Source organism: Eublepharis macularius, chromosome 1 (genome assembly GCF_028583425.1).
Source record: "Eublepharis macularius isolate TG4126 chromosome 1, MPM_Emac_v1.0, whole genome shotgun sequence".
Classification (NCBI taxonomy): domain Eukaryota; kingdom Metazoa; phylum Chordata; class Lepidosauria; order Squamata; family Eublepharidae; genus Eublepharis; species Eublepharis macularius.
In genome coordinates this window covers 100,154,060-100,176,447 of record NC_072790.1, presented here as the reverse complement: position 1 = coordinate 100,176,447, position 22,388 = coordinate 100,154,060, and the positions used below count along the sequence as shown (strand labels likewise).

Genomic DNA, 22,388 nt, shown 5'->3' with positions numbered 1-22,388 from the left:
GTGATGCTAAAGAGTCTGATGGCTGTTGCTTAGGTGACAATTTAAATTCAGTTGCCAAAGCCCAGTTAAAATCACAAATACCGGATAAGTAGGGCATATGCCTGTATATATAATTGCTTGTCTACTTAAAATTCATGCAAACATAAGTGGAAAATTAACACCCCCTGCCTTACATGTATTTTAATAGGAAATGTGATTGTTTTTACACATTCATATCTGATGGAATGTGCATGTGTTTTTGTACTTGGGTGTCAGCACCAAAGTACTAAACATCAAATAAGAAACAGCCCTTAGAACCAGATATAGTATAGGGAAAAAGTGAGCAGGGAGGCAGGCCATAAGGGGAAATGGGAGAGAGTTAGAACCATATGGTAATGGAAAAGGTGAGTGGGGAGACAGGCCATATGGGGAACAATTTTGCAAAATGCTGTGGAAATGAGAGTGCAAAATCATTTGCTATGACTTCTGCTGAAGTCTGAAGGAGATAGGAGAGATAATACTACATTGCATAGTCATTTGAATTTTGTTTGTATTTATAAGATCTACCAATCTAATAGCATATTAGAAAGTTTAACTTTAAATAAGTGTATTATGAAGGGAATGCAATACTTGTAGATGTAGTGTGTGTGTTTTATATGTTGTTTCTTCCCTTTCCCCCTGTTCCCTTTTTCCCTTTTTTGTAGTTTTTGAGGTTAGTAATTAAAAATTAAAAATTTATTAAAAAAAATGAATTTTGTTTGTAGACGTCATACAATTTTTTGCTACTTTTTAAAAAACTTAATGTACTGGCAGATAGCCAATGATTAGTATAGAAACTGTGTAAACTTTTTGCTATTTTTATTTCTTACATATATACAACCTTGTTTAATCTATTTGTTTTATACAGTCAGTTTTTAATATGTGCTATATTAAAAATAGTACACAACAGTGTGATATATATTGATACACCAGTATTTAAATGGAAAGCAGTAATCCTTAAGCACAGAGACAAATTAGATTTTCCCAGGTTAAAAAAAATAATTTTCATTGGAGCAGTAAAAGTTAATGCTTTACTCAGGTAAAATCACTCCAAGACATTTAGTTCATGGTCTTCTGAATAATATCTGCGCAGTCCTTTCTCAAATCCATCTTTTGAATTCCTGTTGTAGCTGCATCAACATGAGACTTGGTTGCACAAATATGTACTTGTTATGTTTGGGAGGGGCGGGCATTGATACAGCATATATTTGATAGGTCTTTGTTTTGTATATACCGCACCTTGGAAGTTGTACAAAATTAAGGACTGAGTAAAACAAACAGATGAATGTACAATTATAATTACACCCTTCTAAATTCATTGGAGACAATAACTTCAATGGATTTTAAAAAATGTAACTCTGCTTAGGGATGCAGTGCCAGTCCTGGCTGCAACCTTGACAATTCATAAGCGAGTAGGTGGTCCTTCGGGTATGCTGGTCCCAAGCCATATAGGTCTTTTAAAAGGCCACGTGTACCTTGAATTGTGCTCAGAAACAGATTAGGAGCCAGTGTAGTAGGGCTGTGACGAGTGTTATGATCCGTACGTAGGGTTGCTATCCTCCAGGTAGTTAGGTGAACAGCTGTGTTGGTCTGTGGTATAACAGCAGGATTTTAGTCCAGTGGTTGGCACCTTAAGAGACCAACAAGATTTTCAAGTGTAAGCTTTTGAGAGTCAGAGCTCCCTTCTTCAGACACCAAGGAAGAAAGAAGGGAACTCTCACTCTCCGGACTGCAGAGAACAGAGCAGGAAATGGTTGCTTTGGGGGGCAGACTGTATGGCAGGCACACATAGAGTACATTGCAGTAATCTAATCTAGATGTAACCAGGGCTTGTACTTTACTGGTACTTGGAGGCCAGGTCAGGGAGGCAGCCCCAGTTGCAAGCCTGTTACCATTATTACTGTAGCATAAGCTTTCGAGAACCACAGTTCTCTTCGTCAGATGTTCTCGAAAGCTTATGCTACAGTAAAGTTTGTTAGTCTTAAAGGTGCTACTGGACTTTTCTATTTTGCTACTGCAGACTAACACGGCTAACTCCTCTGGATCTATCACCATTATAAGTTTGTTTATATCATTTTAGAAATAAAATATAACTATCTTATCTATGAGATTGATGGTGTGGGATTGTATGAGGAGGACACATTTTGCATATTTGTACCAAGCCCAAATGATGCTGGGGACCCTGACCACCAGATAACATTGGCCTGGTCTGAGGGTCTGTATGTTACCCCAGCACTGCTATATAGCTTGTGTGATGCAGGTACTGTGTCCAAGTTGCTTTAAGTACTAGAATTTAGTTTGAGTAATTTCAAGCTTCCCATGTCAAAAGAATCCAAGGTATTGGCACCCATAACACCTGTTAGCATTGAGATACTGGTAAATTGAGAAATCAGAAACACTATATTGAGAGTGAGGGCAGGAACAGTTGAACTTTGAGAATCCATGTTAAGAACCCTGTTTTCTTGGAGATCCATCCTTTAAAAATTCCTTTTGCATGTAAAACCCTTTGCAATGTGCATGTATTTCATTAAAATATCTTGTACTTAATGTAACTGATATCTTGAACACATGATTCAGTTTTCAGATAAAGTATATTTCCATTTACTACATTTTCCTTACTGATAGAATTTGTAGTTGCTGCTTACTATTGTGCTGCCTGGGATTTATTCCAGGAATCAGAATGAACTAGAGACAGCAGCTGCCACAGGCCAAACAACTCCCCTCCTCTCCAACCCAGCTACTATCCACCCATGCCCATTGATGGGACTGAAGCGCCTGGCAGTGGTCCCACATGAAGGGGAACAAAAGCTTGCACTGTGTCCTTGAAGCTTACCAAATGTACATGCTGGCAGATGGGTTTCCAGAGAGGGTGATTTCTGTCACTAACGGCCTTTGCTTTATGATTATTGAGGCTTATGGGTTCCAGCCCATTTGCTAGCATTCAGCCTGCAAGCTGATTCTAACCATTCCAAATGTTTTAACTTGATCTCTTTTGCAAGTTATAGGGGAAACGATAGCAGACACATATTTACAGGATGCAAACCTCAGTGGAAGATGTCACTTTATAATATTGCTCCTGCTTCCAGAGCACAAGTTAGGCAAGCAAAAAAAAAAAAAAGGTTTTGTGGTCTTCTTGGTGCTGTCGGTTATCCTGAGGTAACCTCACCTCAGTAACTCATTTAAATTCTGAATTTTGTCTAATGATTCAAAGCACAGTTTTACTGCAACTGTTTGAAAAAGGAGTGTGATACAGTGTCAGTTGCTTGCTGCCCCCTTTCCCTGGGATGTTTGGAGGGTATAAGCAAGACAACATTACCAAGAAGCTAGCCATGGTTAGCTGTTGGGAACAGACTGCAGCATTGCACACTCCATACACACACCCTCCATTTAACTTTTCTGGCAATTACCTCACACAGTATCTTACAGTAATAAAAAAATAGCCTGTCGCCAGACTTAAAATTTAAAGAGACAGACAAAAAAGGGAGGTATGGAGGAGTATGTACACACTTCTCTTTTGTGAAAATTCCCTTAACCTTCTTCCCTTAAACTCTGGTTTGATACTATGTTTGACCAAGCTAACTGAGATTATTTAAACCTCTCATTTAAAAGCCTGTTATCATAGTTTAGTAGTGGTCTTAACCATGGTTAACAGTATTGTAATGTATCCCCTTACCTGAGTTTAGGGGAAGGGTGTGTGATTTTGTAACCTGTTCATAATAATTAAAATTAGCTTCTGCATAGGTATATTTCTGTGCTAGACTGTTGAAAAAAAACAAATAGGTTGGGAATGCTGTAGCCTCAAGATTATATTGCAAATCATACAGTGCCTCCAAGGCACAAATTCCTTGATTAAAGTAATCATATGAGATTCTTTGTTCTTTTTAAAATTCTAGTTATAATAATGGTGGAGACGAGCTTGGAACCGAAGTCCAAAGCATCTAAACCCTGGAGGCAAATAAAACCTAATGAGGTTTTAAATTTAAGTCATTATATACCAGTTTCATGATTCTGAGAACACTAACATTATTTGACAATTTGAAGTGTGCATTATTGAATATTTCACACTGTAAGATTGCTACGAGAGATAATATAGAAACTTGTGGTCTCCAGCACTCACGTGAGTGCTAGTAAGCTGTGTTAGAGATTACTGCCTCTCAGAAAAGAGTCTGATCATGCAATAGACTTCAAGCACGTTTATTGCAAAATTTAGGATCTTGCATTGTTAAACAAATAGTCTTACATTGTTATTCAGTTATGGGAGTGAAGCAAATTTGTCCTGTGTAAAGTTAACACAAACAGGAGTTACAGTACTAAACCTCATTTATACTGTACCAATTCAGATGGTATTTACAATGACTCCAAATATACCTCCCTCCAAAAGAAAACCCTCTTAAAAGTACAAAACTAGGACATCAAGGACAAAGCTAATCTTGAACTTTCCTCCCTGACAGCTAACTTCCTATGTGCAGGGAATTTTTTGTATGGGGCCCCTACCTGCAGGCTGAAGTGGTGCACTCCAGACAGGTTTATCACCTCCTCTTCTGTTTGTCAGAACTCTGCTTTAGTTAACTGGTTGAATTCTGTTTGTTGCAGGACCATGTGAGAAGCCTTCACAGCTTGGTTCACATTTACAGGCACTTCAGGCTCACCTTTGCAATGTGGATGGAATTCTACAAAGAGTCACAGTTTTCTAAGCCTATTGGTTGCAGTGTACTTAGAAGAGGATAACTATCCTTAGGATTGCACTTAAAATTTCTGTAGACTGAAAAGAACATTGAGTTCTCCCTCCTTCCATCCCTCCTGGAGGGGGGGGCACTTTTTCAGGGCTGTTAGTTACAATTTCCAAATAACTTTATTAATCAAAGTTTTAATCACTCTTAAGTTTTGAAAGTGAAACTTAACTCTGAGTCTCGCCCCTTTTCCATAGTGGTGATGGAGACAGTATCTGCACAAATGCTGTTCTTCAGCTATTACCAACCTTTGAACTGGACCCCGTTTAAAAAGGGGAAAGTTCCAGGAATACAACCAGTCATGCTCAGAATGAACATGATATTGGGAAGACAGCCCTTAAACCACAGAATTTTGGGTGAATCCTACAGCATTGCCCCCTGAGATGACATTGTTTCTGGATTCACATAGGAAGTGATGGCTCATGTCAGCACAACAACAAAAGTCTCCCCCCATTTTCTGCCCCCAGCCTGTCAAGTGGCAGCAGAGAATGGGGGAGGCAGGCCCAGAGGTCTCCAACTATAGTGGGAGGCTTGGCACTCCAACTTGGCACCCTCAGCATATATTACAGTGTTCTGGAGAGGTTGCATTGGCTGGCTGCCTATCTGCTTCTGGTCTTACTTTAAGGGTTTAACTTTTACTTGCACAGCCTGGGACCCAATAGAAGAACAGCTTCTCCCAATATGAGCATGTATGCTAGTTATGATCTTTGTATGTATGTTGCAGAGGAGAGAAATACTGAGTGCAGTCTTTAGTTTTGTTGCCTTTCTTAAGTGAATCTATAGTTTAGATCATCAATAAATCTAATTCTCGACATGGCCCCATCTGTGGATATTTAAATCCATACATTGGATCCATGAATAGACAAGACGGATCTTTCTACAAACCTGAGAAAATCCCCAGATTAGCAGAAAAATCTGAACTCTTAAAAAATAATAATAGAAAAAGCACCTGTACCTTTAAAATAATGCCCTCTGCAGTGGCCAATGTGGGGGTTGATAGGCAACCACAACATTATTGCCAGCCTTCAAGACTTGTTTTTTGTTAGAAAAGGGCAGGGTTTTTTCCAGAGTTGTTTTGGTCTTTAAAGAACTCATTGGGGCCAGGCCCAGCTGTGGTATGGTGTAGTGATTAGAATTTTAGATCAAGAACTGGGAGGCCTAGGTTTGAATCCCCAGTTTGCCATAGAAGCTCACTGTGTGACTTTGGGCTACTTGTACACTCCTGGGCTAACATACCTCACAGGGTTGTGGTGAGGATAAAATTCAGGACAGGAGAGTGTTAAACTGCTTTGGGTTCCCACTGGGGAACGTATAGTATAAATGAAGTAAATAAAAAGTATAGCTGAAGATGGAGGGCAAATAAAAGGTAAGTTACCTGCTGGGTAGGAAGGAGAGAAGGAAGCAGAGAAAGGAGAGGGCCTATGAGGACTACCAGGTTGAGGAAAAATGGAAATATTGGGAGAGGGGATATGGGGGAAATGAGATCTCCTCTATGCAGTCCTTGCTGGTCCCCCGCTTGCATCACCTATGCGCTGCAATCTAAAGTTGTTTTTTATTCTAGTATCTAGAAGTGATTTTTATTCGATCAAAATCAGTTGCTGAGTGAAAACCAATAAATTCCCCATCTGGAAGATTTCTAAGGCACAATTTTAGTTGTGCTCACTGATATGTAACACTGGTTTTGGTGTTGCAGTTGCTCTTTCTTCCTCACCGGGCAGGGTTTTTTTTTTCCTGACTGAAACTGGTACAAGCAAGCAGAATGAAAAAGAATTCACTATTTCTAAAATAAATAAATAAATAAATAGGCCCTGACTCTCACAGAATGATTTGGCAACGGAACTCTGTACAAACTAGGATGAGTGGCAAAGTGGCCTTTTGTTAGGAGTTTGGAGGTGAGCCCTCTTACTCTTTCATTTGCTGCACTGGAGAGTTTTTGATCACGCCTGCTCAAACAGCCACTTTGTGCTAATGTGTTTTCTTGTGGATTTGCCAGGTGACCCCCTGACTTATGGGCACCAAGCCAGTTCTACAACAGCGACTGTTCCTTAAACAAGCCCAGCAAGTGAAGTCAGGTTTTTGCTACTGCTGTCCAGATGGAACACTGACTTTCCTGTTTCTTTTCAGTTAGTGGTGAATATATCCTAGTGTTGTTGGTTTTTTTTAAGTACCTCAGCACAGAAATGGGAGAGGTGGTTCTCTGAATAACAAAACTAGGAATGTAGCTTTTGATGACTGTGTGCAAGATATTTCCTCCTATTGACTTATGTTTCACCCTTTTATAATGCTGTATTTTTTCCTTACGGAACTCCCTGTAAAAAGAAGGCCATTTTTTTGTTACTTCAGCTTTCAGAGATTGCTTTGTTTCTTCAGTTTTTCTTTGGGAGTTCTTTCTCTGTATGTATCTTTTCTTGAACAATAGTTTCATAAGTTATGATTCATCTGAAATGGGCCAGTTTTATAACACACATCTAGCCTACATGCAAAATAGCAATTGTGGTTTTGTTCCTTTTTTCCCCCTGGAGTAAGCTATATGGCCAAAATTGTATAATTATTGTCATCTTGCTTAGAAGTTCCTGGTCAAAGACATCAAAAATATCTTATTGCTGTGCCAATTTGGTATTGAATTCACACTATGAAATGGCCCAACATGCTGAACCATAACTTTGTTTCATAAAACAGAGATACAAGAAGCAGCAATTGAGAAATCAAGAAGGAATTCAAGAGGAAAATCTACTTGATGAGGTGCAGTATATTAACTGTTTTGTGTGTTCCTTCTGGGCTTTTTGACTTTTCCAAGCAACAGTGTTTTCTTATATGCCATTTCTAAAGCAGGCTGGGATGAGCAGCAGGGAAGGGATTTGCTTCCCTTAACAATACTATGGAAAGCAAATTGTTATGCTTTAGAAGCTCAGCAGACTCAAAGTTCACAGACTAGCCCCTTAATGTGCCAGGAGATTTCGCAGTGGGCTGCCCAGAGCATGCCTCTTCCTTGAGAAGTTGGCTACATAGCCATGTTAGTCTGTCTGTAGCAGTAGAAAAGAGCAACAGTCCAGTAGCACTTATAAATGGTACCCCCAATCTGGGTTTGTCAGCGGTACAATATCATTTACGTCTCCAGGGGGTTGTTGCTTATCTTCCTCCGCTTGGCAGAGGGCTCTTGCCTTATCTATTACAAGCTTTTTATCTTCTGGTGGCATTATTTGGTTCAATATCTGCTAGCAGTCCAGCCAAGTGGGCTGGTACATATTTCATAAGTCTTGAAACTCTTGGGCCAAGTTTTCCAGACTCTCACTATATTTTGGAAGGGTTCTTTTCCATGCCAATAAATCTACATTGGAGAATGGACAATAGACAAATAACGTCTGTCCCTGCTGAACTGCTGCTTCTCTCAGGGGCATCATTCTGGTTAATTTAGAACTACTCGCGTCTCGGTTGTCTACTTCCCCTGTCCTATTTGGGGACTCAGTGTCATTGGTGTCAGTGCTGTTGCGGTATCCTGGCCCCTAATTCTAGCTCCTCATCCTCCGCTCTCTTTCGGAAGCTCTCCTCATCTAATGTTCCCCCCAATAGATCTGTGCAGCAGTCTATATTTGTGGTCGGTCTTAAAAGACTCGCCCTTGGGTCTGATTCTAGCAGCATTTTTCGTATCCAATCAGGTGGCTGCTCTCCTCTATAGAGATCCCAGGGGCTATCTGCTGCTGCTATGGCCCTACGGGACCTCGGGGTATTATATCCTGTTGACTTAAGCAGCCTTTCTGCTTCTAGCATGCGTCTTTCTGGTAGCATTCCAAAGCCCCCTTTCTGCTCTAAGGCATGCACATCCCAACCCATAGCTGCTTCTCTATACGGGACAAGATAACTGGACAAACAAACACATTTAAATTCATGAAAACCATAAGCAGCTCTTTGTTTATTTCACAAAATACATTTGGAGTGTCTCTCTCCGCTCCTCCATCACCCTGCCGAGGCACTCGCTCCTCAGACCTGACCTGCCAGGTCTGGTGCACCCTCGCACAGTTGATGTGCTAAATTCCCTGACCCCACATTCGGGTCTTTTGGTCCCCTCGTATCGCTGAGGCGCTCCCTTCCTCATTCCTGCAACATCAAGCCTGGCACTGCGCTCACCCCGTGAGTCACCTCTCCCTCAGGCTTCATCTTCTCAGGAACAGCGGCCCCTTCCTCGCCTGGTTGAGGTGCCTATACAAACTCCTCCAGGCTCACGCCCTCGAGCTCGTCCACACTCTCACCTTATCGAGATGCATACCTCTTCACTAGACTCACTCCCTAGAGTCTTTTCCTGTGGTCTCATTTCACTGAGCCACACACTTGGCTTGCCCTGCCAAGCACCTGTCGCGCCCCTGTTGAGACGCCTGCACACACTTCCGCTCAGCTCCCTTGAGCCTCGGCCGTGTTTTCCACAGCCCCTATTGGCTGACTCTCACAACACCGGCCATCAATACTTTTGTTAGCGCCAATATTTCTACACACCTAGGTTCTCTATTCTTAACTCATCTCCCTTATTCTACTTCTTTAAGTGAGTCCCACCTCCTCCCTCGCATGAATGGTGCCTCTGCCCTTTTTCCGGGACTTAACAAGAACTTACGTGCCCCTGCCTGAGGGAGGGCCCTTTTTACCTTATTCTCTCCCGGTGCTTCAATCAGACACACTCTCTGGCTTATGTCCCAGGACTCCGGTAACTCAACAGATCCACTGCAGTTCCGTGGGACGCCGTCGTGCGGTCAGAACCGAAGTTTGCCAGCTGGCCAAACTGGGCCAGGGTACACCTGTCCAGGAAGATGCCGATGTCCTTCCACCGCCGCCACCTGTCGGTGGGGTAGCAGCTGAGGACGAGCCCCCAGGTTTGTTGGATACAACTGGTGTCCCAAATATCCCTTTAGCCAATCATAATAAGAGACAGACGCGGAGTCCTGCAGATGAAGCAATCTATAACTGTTTATTAAACGATGGAGGAACGAGGGTTACACAAAGAGTAAAAGGTCCCCTTGTCCCCAACGCTCATCAAAGCTACAATAGCCATACAAAGCAATTAATACCTTTTGGTTAATTATAATATTTGTTATTCTATTGGCTCAGAAAATACAGTGGCCCCCATTGGCTCAAGTGGGTGACCACCTCTCATGATACAAGTGTCTTAAGGGTATTCTCATTGGAAGAAACAACTTAGGTCAACAGCACAATTATAGCATTACCCGATTGCCATATCTTATCTGTCCTTGGTTCTATCTCTGAAAGGAACATCTTCCTTTCCCACACATTTCTTCCATAGGCTTCTCGTTCATGCCCGTTCCTTTGGTCTGCGTAACATTTAGTAAAGGCACCCCGTTGTCGCTTCTGGAAACCTTGTGGGCTTCAAGCGGAGAATATTTCTCTGGGTTCCGTGGGAGAGGAGCGTTCTCCCTTCCCTAGGAATGTGCTCAAAGTTACATTCAGCACCCCTTCTCTGCTATGTGGTTTTTTCCTCAGCCTTGGAAGGTTCTGCTAATCTGGCTAGCTTTCATTGCAACATTTTGTATGGACAGTTTCACAAAAGGGTTTCTGTATCAAGTAAGGAACAGGTGTCATGGAATAAGCAGGTGCTTATTAAGCGCAATCTACCTGTTGGCAAGCTTCACAGTACTTTGATCTTATTTCTCACAGTGATTTACATGTATAACATACATTCTGCTTTGGTCTTTTGTTTCAAGTCTCATTTTCTTGCAGGTTGCGTTACAAATACTACATTAGCTCCTGAGAATAGTAAAAGTGCATGACAGTGATAGAAGGCACATAAAGGTACATAAAATCTCTTTCATTAAATCCATTTCCCACAAGACTAACAAAATTTGTAGCAGGGTATGAGCTTTCGTAAGTTGCAGTCCTTCTTCAGGTATACCTAGAATGTGAGTGGATTTCTTGGAGCGTGGATTGATTACAGAAGCCAGATGATAATAACTGGTGAATGACAATGGCAGGCGTGATTGAATAGGGTGAGGTATGCAGAGAGGTAGTGGGTGTGAAGAAATCAACATTGGTATTGAGTCAGGAATTCAGTCTCAATTCAGTTCAGCTGGATGCATACTCCTGTTCATCCTCCAATGTGATTTATGCCATCACACATCAGCAATGCCCCTCCACTCTCTACATTGAACAAATTGGCCAGTCCCTTTGACAAAGAATTAATGGACATAAATCTGACATCAGAAACCAAAGCATTCAAAAACCTGTGGGGGAACATTTTAACCTTCCAGAACATTCTATTGCGGACCTAAAAGTAGCAGTTACCTGAGAGGCAGCTGTGCTGAATCTCTACAAAAGTTGCAAAGGTAGCTGAACCAAACCAGTCTGTGCACTGCTTTAGGTTGAAGCCAAGGAGCAAAGAAACATCACATTGTGACGATTATTTTGTTTATCATAAATATGCATAAAAGGTTATATTTCAGAAAGTGTGTAAAAAGATAGATAAAACAATAAAGGTCTAACTAAATCTAACACTATATATACCGTGCAGAGACTCTTGCCATTCTAAGCTATGATAGTAACTTGCAGGTGTCACAAAATATTTTTAGTCAGCATCAAAGCAAAAGAAACAAAAGCTGACTTTCCCAATTTTTATTCTTAATTGCCTAGCAACCTGAGGAGATCTTACTAACCAATCAATGCCCTGCAATTTCATGTGAGATAAGTGTTCTGCAGTTATGCCAAGCCCACATGCATAGTATTACCATGACCATGTACCATCTTCTGGGAGCAGCTAGGTCAGATAAGCTTAGTTAGTTGGAATGCTTGGCCTTGCTTCCAACCTTGGAGGCTTCAGCAACAGCCCCTGTGATGTGGATTCACTCACACAATGATAACGCTTACCCACAATTCATACATGAGAGCCAGTTTAGTGTAGTAGTTAATGTGAGCAGTCAGCCTGGCCTCTGCCATCTTTAATAGCTGCTTATGATATAAAAATCATAAGTAGAGATGGTCACGATCCAAAAAAAATTGCCGATCCAACTGATCGTGGATCAGCACCGGTGACGATCCTGACTAAACGATCCACACCGATCATCTCTCATTCCCGATCCGTGGATCGTGGAGGCCAAAGCGGGGCACGCTGCTATTCCCAGCTATGTGGGAAGGTGGGTGTTGGTGGCGGCCACCGGGCCCGGTGAGCACGGGGAGACGGCAACGAGCCGCCTCCCCTCAGGGGGCAGGGGGTCTGGCTGCTCACTGGCGGCACCCCCCATGTGCCCGCCCGCCAGGCCTAAAAGGAGCGTGCTGGCAAGAAAAGAACGGTGGGTGATGCCAGCGGCATCTGTGTTTGTGTTTGGCCATCTGTGTTTGGCCGTCAGAGCTGCCTATCAGGGTTTGCAGGGATGAGATTGGAGTGCCCATGGCTACAGAACACCCCCTTCCCCCTCCCTCCCCTGCCTGTCTTCTCCCAACTGGTGACTGCTTTGCTGCCCCGTGGTTGAAAGGAAGCCTTGCTGATCAAGGAAAGCTGGGCTTCCATTCAGGTTTCCAGGGCAACAGAAGGAGGGGAAACACAGCTCAGGCATTCCCCTGGCTCCGTTGCCCCGGGAATAGATTACTGGTGCCTGAGTGTCTGGCTTCCCGATCCGAGCACGGTCCAGCCCCGATCCAGCCCCCCTCCTGATCACTGGATCGTTGGCCGTGGCCGATCACGATCTGCTGAGTCACGATCGCGCGATCGCCATTATCGTGGGTTTTTTTGGATCGTAATGCGGATCGTGCCCATCTCTAATCATAAGCCCATTGAATCTGATGCATCTTAATTTGCCTTAGAGAGCCAGCCAGCTGGGCAGAATGTTGTCAGCTCCCACCTGGGAGAGTGAAACATGAATGGAATGTGTAAGCAAAGCTGAGTGATTGGACGTGATTGGCTTCTGTCCCCCTGTGCTGCAGAATGTGCTATCTTTGACAATAGAGGAGCTCGTGAGTCACCACCCTGAACATTCCAAACTCCCCTCTTCCCAATGATTAAATCCTATCCTGCGATCGAGGGCCATCAGTCAGCTCTGATAAGTTTGTAACTCTTTCTTAGGAACATCTAATCAAGACTCTAAATTCATCAGCTAAGCTCCAGGAACATTTAATTAACTGCCGTTTCTTTGTAAAGCACCAGGAGTAACCAATCTAATTCTTTTTTACACCCCAGCAGCACCAGTCAAGATACTTAAATTATTTTGTCCATCCTAGGAGACAACCATTAAGGTCTTTTTCCTAATGGCAGAAGTCACTCTCTAGCCTCAGGGCACATTCAGCCCTATAAGAACTCTAGCTCTACCCCTAATCAAATCGAGCAGTGTGGTGGGCGCCTACTTGGAATCTTACCACTGCTCCCTCAGAGTCTCTCTCTCTCTCTGAGCCTTCCTTTCTAGTCAATGATACAGGACGTTTGAAACCCTCTTCCTCTGTGGACTACACTACTCCTCTGATAGTAACTATATCCCAGATCCCACACTATTCCAACCTCTGGCTAATTTCCTAGGACTCTGGTGTGCTTGTGTAAACCATTTATTTGTCTCTTGTATGTCTGAGTTTCCCCCTTTAAATAAAAACTACTCTTTATTTCAAAGAACACCTGTCTCATCAGTTTCCATGGGGAGGGGACCCCGTAAAAATTGGTGGAGTATCCCGCTTGTTACCCCTCTTGCATAGCCTTCTCCTTGCCGATAATCCCCCCTACTCACAGGGAGACCAATTCTGGTAATAATTAAGGGCAGCAGGACTCTAATCTGGAGAACTGGGTTTGATTCCTCACTCCTCTGCTTGAAGCTGGCTGGCTGACTTTGGGTCAGTCACAGCTTCTCGGAGCTCTGTCAGCCTGACCCACCTCACAGGGAGATTGTTATGAGGATAAAAATAACACATTTTGTAAACTGCTTTGAATGGGTGTTAAGTTGTCATGAAGGGTAGTATATAAATTGAATGTTGTTGCTGTTATACAGACTCTGGCCAAGCAGGCCTATTTCTTTACAGCAACACATACTAATAAGAAAAGTAGAAAAGGTAATATATTTAAAACATTCAAACAAATGAAGAAAATCATAGTCATTAAAAGGGAAACAATGAAAGGGGAGATGAGCAAATTAAAAAAAAATATTTCTGGCAATATGGATGCAAGCTGGATAACCTTGGGCTAGCCACACTCTCATCTTAACTACCTCACAAGGTTGTTGTGCAGATAACTGGAGGAGAAGAGAACAATGTAAGGCACTTTGCACCTCCATTGGGGGGAAAAGATAGGGTATAAATAAAGTAAATAAATAACTCCCAAAGATACCCAGTGATGTCTGTTTTATATCTGTTGGGATTAGCATGATTCATATGAGAAAGTCTTAGTGCATTCTAACCAAATGTATTGGTATTATACTCTACAATAATACATGTGATCATGATTTGCTAGAGCAGTGAGATCAGTCACCCACTGGTATAGTCATAAGGTTTGTGTGTGCGCACACACATGGGCATTGCTATTATATATGCAATATCTGTTTTTTTCTTCTGCCATTTTGAGCATAGCAGTATATCAAGAAGACCAGAGTTGAGTGAAAACAAATAGACCTTTTTATTATTGATAAGTAGTCGTGATAAAGTGCATGAGTTCAGTAGCTTAAAGTCGTAGCGCATGGTGTTATACTAGTTTTGCAATACAGAGATTCTGTAACAAAGGCAGATAAACAGAATTAAGCTATTTAGTATTAGTGTGCCAGCGTAAGACATGATTGGTTGCTATTTTCCTACATTAGTGTTTTTTCTTCCAAAATTATTTTTAAAAATTTGCTTCTTGGTTCTTAACTAAACCCTTCATGTAGTTAAACCTTTTAAAATATATACACAATGTTAAACTTTCCTTCTTCATCATCCCTTCCACAGACATTCGTGTCCATTTATTCTTGCATAAGATATCCATCAGTGCTGCAACTGCAGCATCTTACGGGTGCATTCAATGCTTCATCATTCCTTTAAACTTCAGATGGTTAGCTATGTTGGTCTACAGCAGAAGAGCAAGATTCAGATCCAGTAGCACCTTAAAGATCAACTAGATTTCCAGGGTGGGAACTTTTGAGAATCGAAGATCCCTTCTTCAGATACATTTAAAAGTGGAAGTATGTAGGGTTTTATCCAGTCAGAAGGTTTAAAGTAAAGGTGTAAGGCATAACAATACTGTAATTTAGCTTGATAGAGTTGGGGTGTGAAAAGCAGAAAATCAGCATCTGTAGTGGGAGAAGAATCCAACATCCCTATTTAGACCTGAAGGAGCAGTGGGATTTTCCTTTGAAGTTTCTCTGATTGAAAAATGCTACTCTTACAGTACAATTCTAAGAAGAGTTACTCCAGTCTAAGCCCATTGAAATCAATGCACTTAGACTGGAGTAACTCTTCTTAGGATTGCATTGTTAGGTCAGTAATGGGATGTCTTGGAAGATTAAAATGTTCTCCCTCAAGTTTTGAATGTTGTGATTTTTTATATCAGATTTATGTCCATTCATTCTTTTGCGAAAGGACTGGCCTCTTTGGTCCAATATGGAGAGTTGAAAGGCATTGCTGACACTTGATGGAGTATATAACACTGGAATACGAACAAGTGAACAAGCCTGAGATGGTGTAGCTGGTGTTGTGAGGTCCAGTGATTGTGCTGTTGGAGTGGATATGGGGGCAGAGTTGGCAATGGCATCTTGGTTTATTGCAGGCCCTGGTTCCAGAGTTCGTGCCCATGTTGGGAAGTGCACTGTTGTGAGTGAGGAGTTGTTTAAGGTTGGGGGGGTGCTATCTGTGGGCAAGAAAAGATTTGCCTCTCAATACCAGTGAGAGAATGGAATCGTTGTCCAGCATCGGTGGCAGGTCATTAATGATGCATTGAACTGGTAAACCTGTTTATTTAAAAACAGCCTAATTTTGCTGGGGAAAAAGTGGATCAAGATTAGGCTTTGTGTACAATTTTCTCATAATATCCATGACAAATTATCAAACAGCCATATGACCTCGCAATCCAGAGATTTTGAGGGGAGGTATGTCATTTAATGGACCTACTTAAAAAAATGTTCACTGTAAGTTAAGCAGCACAGATTGTTGGATATAAATCTCTAAAGGGTTTGGTGTAAATCATTTGAGGTTTTGTTGAATGATAGCATCATTGCTGGTTGAAATATACAAGTTTCTAACTTTCTGAAAATATTAATGGCTGTGTTCAGTGTAGCGAAGCTTGTGTTAAAGCAAAAAACACATTTTTGCACTCAGAATGGAGGCTATATTTAAAAATATATGCAAAAACCTTGGATTCATTTTGAATCATGCCCAGCAACTTGCTTTCAGTTTCTTCTGAATCCTGACTAGTAACCAGTGACATCATGCTTGGTTGTTGTCTGCAAGCAAGGAACTGGAGGACCTTTCACAGTCTTGGCTTGAAAAGAAACATGTGGGTTACACCCTCTGTCACATCTCACAAAGTCCTGTAATCAAGCGTCCTTTATGCATGTACAGCCCACACACTGGAGCCGAGTTGAAACTGACAATAGAAAGGGAAATAACCTCTCCATCAAATTTCCCCACCCACTTCTCCCATTTTCCCACTGAACACACACACACACACAAGCAAAAAACCCCGTAAAAGAAAAAAAAATTAGCTACAATCCATTAATTAAATAGCTATCTATTACACTGATGTCACTATTAAGTCTTTAAAAATCTGAATTTTTTAAATATGGAAGGCCTATATACATATTTGTTGCTGGCATCGTTTTCTGAGATGCGTATTCATTTGGCACTCATTTCTTGAATAGCTGTTTTTTTCTTTTTGGCAAGTTGCAGTTAATAATTCACATTTGTGCTGGCTCAGCATGTGAACAATGCTTTTAGGGTCAGGTCCTCCCCTTCCTCTGCAGTAAAGCATTTCCTTGCTAAATTCAGATTCTGAAGGTTTCTCAAATATAATTAAATCAGTATGAGAGAGAGAGAGAGAGAGAGAGAGAGAGCACGCACACGCATGCAATTCTGATCTCTGAACCTGTGGGAGAGAAAGAATCTGGTTTGGCACAATAGACTGTTCTTCAGCCTTGTTCAGAGGTTGCTCGATGCCATGATGAAGTTGGACCCTGGATGTTTGGAGACTGCAAAGATTGTTATTTTCATGATTTGAACCAAGTTACACACCCTCAGCGGTATCTGATGGGAGTGGGTAGGCTGGAAAGCTAAACCCACACTATGCTTGTCATTGCATTTACAAAAGCTCTGGATGCTTCTGCCCATGGGTGGTGTATTCATGCTGTGTAAGGGAAACAAAGCAGACTCCCTGTGTATATGTAGGAACTATATATACAAGAATCTGGTAGTTGTCACTGTGGTAGCAGGCACTGGCAAAATTGCAGCCCTAAAATCTGCCTATGCATTAGCTATACAGTCCAGTCTATACTAGCCTTTTCCCACTTGGCTCTGTACCCATATGTGACTGTCTGTATGTTTTAGAGACTGTTAAGAATTAAATCTTCTTCGAGTCAGAGAGCTTTGAGTGACAGGTTACACCAAAGCCATCTGATTGTGTAGCCTGAGCTGAGAGATGAGGATTTTGAGTCCTGGCAGAGAGAAAAATCAGTGTGTGAAGGAGTTGAGAGACAGAGTCCTCAGGAAAAGCAGTTTTTAATACCAGCTGGAGAACTGGGAAAGTTAGCAGGAGGTTTCGGTAGTAAGTGCAGACTCCCAAACAGGCCAAAAAGAAAAAGGTAGATCTTCTATAGAAGAGGAGATTGTCCCTTCCCAGTTGAAACAGGGAGACAGCTCTAGAGAGAGGAGAAATCCCTGGTTGGGTGTGATAGATACCAATGGAGAGTGGATAACAAAGGAGAGTGGCTGGTGGTAGCTTGTTCAGGGGGGCATAGAATTAGACCCCTGGGTCCAATCTTTTTGAAATGGGGGAGGGTCTTTAGTAGATAGTCAGGAGTAGGTTCCCTACAAATTTGATAGAGTTCGATTGAAAAATGCCCCCGCAGCCCTCCCGGACAGTTTTTTCCACAGGGAATAATGGTTGAATAAGTTTGGGATCTTCTAGCCCAGATCAGAAAACATGGTCCGGATTTCAGGGATACCGAATTTTTTTTGTATCTTTGAAACCCTGATCACCAAGATCTTTTTTTTTTTTTTTTTTGGTGCACGCCCCTAACGGCAACAGTGATGAGCTGCTACTGCTACCATCTCAAGAAACAGAAGAAGAGTAAGGAGCTGGAGAGGAGGGGAGGCCCTGCCCTTTATTATCAAGAAGCCTAACAGAGTCCATCTTGACTGAGGTCTTAGAGAGATTTGGAACTGCTATGCTCTGGGTTTGTCAGATCCATTACAAAATCAGTAATTTCTTAAAATAGGTATGCCAGTCTAGACACTTTGATCATTCTCTTCTACCTGCATCATACCCCTTCTGGGAGATAAATATGTAATCTGCCATTAATAGCTGAACAATATTTTTCACAGTGCTAACAAACAAGATGTAAGATGGTTGTTTTCAGAAATCCACCTGGCTAGCAGTATGTTAAAACGAGCTTGTGGCTGTAGAAGGATAAGGGCAGGAAATTCTGTAATCTGAAGTAGTTTAAAAGGAGGCCTAATATCACTGTCACAGGATGTAAAGATGCTTTAGAAAATGAGAGCATAAAAAGAGCTCTGCTGGATCAGACTAGTGGTCCATTTCACTCAGCATCCTGTTTCATATGGTGACCAAACAGTTGCCCAGGACTCCGCATATGTTGGATAAATTCCTGGGAGTTTAAAATTGTGATTTATGATATATTATGGCCTGATGAAAGACGTAATTAGGTCTGAAACGAGAAAAAGAGAACGATCTGGCCGGCTTACGCTCGTTGCCTCAGCTCTCCGTTCCCGCTCACCTTACAGCGGCTCTTACAAGCGTCGGATTGAGACAGCTTGTTGTGTTTGGCCTCAGTGCCTTATTCATCCGTTCCCGCTCATTCTACAGCGGCTTTTACAAGCGTCGGACCGGGACGTCTCCTGTTTTTTGCCTCAGTTGCTTTAATTTGCTTACCTTCAGCGGCTTCTACACGTATTGGATTGGGACAGTTTGTTGGACTACGGCTGTTATATACGTCTACTAGGGCCATTGCCCTTTTCGTGCAATTGGGGACTATACCAGCTATAGCTATTATTGGCAATAATATTGTACATTTACTGGTCTTTGGAATTATTTTATGGTTCCTTGTATTTTTGTATTATACACTAAAATTGCAGAAAGTTGTATATTTGCCTTGGGTAATTTCCGCCTGGGGTGAGCTTCTTTTTGTTGTGTGGTGCGTGGCTGAATTGTGGTTAAGCTCTCTACCCCCCCTTTGTATTTTTCTAGTTGCCCAGGACTGCCAACAACCAGGGCATAGAAGCCAGGACCTTACCCTGATGTTGCCTCTTAGCCATTGGTGTTCAGAGGTCACAATTTAGTTACTTGTTCAGTAAAGTATTTCCTTTGATTGTACTGAACCCATCAATTTCCTGGTACGTCCTTGAGCTCTAGTACCATGGGAGATGGAGGGGAAGCTCTCTCTGTCCACAAAAGCATAATATAAACCTCTATCATGTCCCCCTGTAAGGTTTTTTCTTCCAAAACTGAAAAGTCCCAGACTGTAGCTTTTCCTTATAGGAAAGGTGCTCCAACCTCTTAATCATCTTGCTTGCCCTCTTTTGTACTTTCACATCCTTTGAACCCATAGCTTATCCTTTGTGTTTATCTGCACTGTGGCAAGCAAAGGACTAGCACAGGCCATCAGAAGTGCCTTTGGTAATGCTAAGAAGGAAGATGTCTCTTTAAAAAATCTTCTTTGGTGACCTCCCATATTTTCTGAGCTTTCCAATTTGAAAGCTCAAGAAGCTGCTCAAGGAAAGGGAGTTACTTTCTTTACTACTTGATGTTTCTGAGTTTCCAAAGACAAGCTTCAGTCTATAGGGAACATGGCATTAATATTAGGAATTGTATTAACAATCGGTATATTTCCTTTTTACATATTCCAGGATTTTAGATAATGGGCTGTGTGCAATGTAAGGATAAAGAAGCAACAAAACTGACAGATGAGAGAGATGGCAGCTTAAACCAGAGTTCAGGTTATCGTTATGGGACAGATCCAACTCCACAGCATTATCCAAGTATTGGTGTGACTTCAATTCCAAACTACAACAACTTCACTGCAGCTGGAGGACAGGGATTGACGGTCTTTGGTGGTGTCAACTCCTCATCACATACTGGCACCCTGCGCACAAGAGGAGGAACAGGTAAATCATTATAAGAAACGCATCCATTATCCTTATTTTAAGCATGCTAGGAGATTTCTTTAGCATAAACCAAGAATGTTAACCTTATATTACTGGGTATCTTGAAGGCAGTAAAATGGTTCTTTTTTACAAAGGACAGGTACAGCAGAACATAATAGATTACAGGTGTGTTTTCATTCATTGCTTCATTCTCTCATGCAGTTCTCCATTTGCATGTACATGCATGTACCAATTCATATTACTCATATACAGTCCTCATGTATGCACAGTGCTCACACATGCAGTCTAAACAGTTGGCTGAAAATGTTAACTACTTAATTTTCTGCAAGAGCTTCTGTAGCCCAGGGGCTTAGAGCCTGAGCTGTGCTGACTCAAGTGCCTGGCTCAAATCCTACCTCTGCCATGAGTTCACTGTTTTCTGAGCCCCGGGCTCCCCTTCCCCCTCCACCTCTGAAATATGGGAATAATAATTCTCATCAACTTTGCCAAGCTGTTGTAAAGATTACTATGCAATAATGGATGTGAAACACTTCGGACTGGCAAAAGTCCTATATAAGTACTAAGCATAGTGTATTTGATCTTGGAAGTAAATTGTGACAAAAACATTCATTTGTGAGATATGCAGGGCTTTTTTTCAGCAGGAACGCATTGGAACAGAGTTCCGGAACCTCTTGAAAATGGTCACATGGCTGGTGGCCCCGCCCCCTGCTCTCCAGACAGAGGGGAGCTTAGATTGCCTTCTGAGCCACTGAGCGGTGCGGAGGACAATCTAAACTCCCCTCTGTCCGGAGACCAGGGGGCGGGGCCACCAGCCATGTGACCATTTTCTCTGAGGGCAACCCACTGAGTTCCACCACCTCTTTTCGCAGAAAAAAGCCCTGGATATATGTAAAATTTAGGAACTTCTGAGTAACAAAAAAGAATCTTATTGTTGAAGCTACAAGAACTCTTTTTCCTTTCCTATTATGTAATAGTGGTTTTTTTTTAAGTAACAACAGTGTAAGTCTTCAAAGCTGTATTCACGTGTACATATCTTTCCATAGGTGTAACTCTTTTTGTGGCTCTATATGATTATGAAGCAAGAACAGAAGATGACTTAAGTTTTCATAAAGGAGAAAAATTTCAAATACTTAACAGCTCGTAAGTATATGTTCTTGCATCACATTCTTCATAATGCTCATAAAGTGTTTTGTAATGTAAACGACACTGATTCGCTTAAACCATCTGGTTTGGTTTTTGAAGTATCGTGGACTCTAGAAACAGGCACATAAAGTTAGATCACTTGCTTTCACTTTAATTTTTTAGGGAGAAGTGTGCATAAAAATTTTTAAAAGTTAAATATTCTTAATTTGGAAATACCAACACCCAAGATCTTCCTTTGTGTACCAGCACAAAAATAAAAATGAAATTCCAACCATGATTCTGTCACTGCATTACTCTTGACCTTGATATGCCTTCGGTTATAACAGTTGCTGAATTTCGTGAATAGAAACCAGCTAACAGAAATATCTCATCTTTTGTTGTTATTTTTGTCCTTACGTTGAACAAACCCATTATCAAAAAGGCAGTGCCATAGATATAAATCCTAGCAAGTCCTAAAGGCTTATCCCCAAGGAAGCAAAAAAGGATTCTGATAAACTATCACAAAGCAACTTGGCCGTGATCCAGCATGCAAGTTGTCTCTATACATGTACGAGAACTGGAAGCCAGGTGGTTGATGAGGAGGGAGCAAGAGAATAAATGATCTTATCCTGTTTTCTCTGTGTTCCTCTCCGTCTTGGTGCTTGAATGGTGTGCCTAGCAGTGTTTACCTCTTTTCTTGCTCCTAATGCATCTAGGATGCACTAGAATGCATCTAGAAAGAGTACACAGCTGGATTCTGTCAAGCTGCACAACAGGAGAGTGGGGAACAAGAGGAATGAGCCAGACTAATCTCTCTCTTATTTGTCAGCCATCCTTCGCTTACTTGCTTTCCTTCATAGAAGAAGCCAATGTACCCTGTCTTCTATGCATGGAGAGGCTGAAATATGTCTCCTAAAGACAAAATTGAGGTTCAGTCCTTAAATCTGAAAGATAGAATAAATTAATCAGAAGTGATAAAATAGCTTTTCAGAAGTCAAGACTTCTACTGACACAGTTTGTAAAATGCTTGTCTAAAAGCATGTACATGGTATGTTGCACTGATTAACAATTCTTAGAGAAATCAAAAAGAGTGTCCAGTAGCACCTTTAAGACTAACCAATTTTATTGTAGCATTTTCGAAAGCTTATGCTACAATTAAATTGGTTAGTCTTAAAGGTGCTACTGGACACTCTTTGATTTTGCTACTACAGACTAACACGGCTAACTCCTCTGGATCTAATTCTT

The 22,388-nt window shown here is 41.7% G+C and overlaps 1 protein-coding gene across 8 annotated transcripts in view; it reads left to right on the top strand.

Moving 5' to 3' along the window:
* Positions 1-22,388, top strand: part of FYN (FYN proto-oncogene, Src family tyrosine kinase) — a 153,643-nt gene that overhangs the window by 96,985 nt on the left and 34,270 nt on the right. For 5 of the 8 annotated variants that reach the window (XM_054975598.1, XM_054975546.1, XM_054975607.1 and 2 more), the window contains 3 exons: positions 7,428-7,490; positions 19,764-20,021; positions 21,065-21,161. In XM_054975598.1, coding sequence (XP_054831573.1) covers positions 19,775-20,021; positions 21,065-21,161 — 344 coding nt within the window. In that variant the 5' untranslated portion in view covers positions 7,428-7,490; positions 19,764-19,774. Of the gene's footprint in view, positions 1-7,427; positions 7,491-9,434; positions 9,608-19,763; positions 20,022-21,064; positions 21,162-22,388 lie in introns of all 8 variants that reach the window. The other 3 variants (XM_054975589.1, XM_054975571.1, XM_054975554.1) reach the window with 2 other exon arrangements.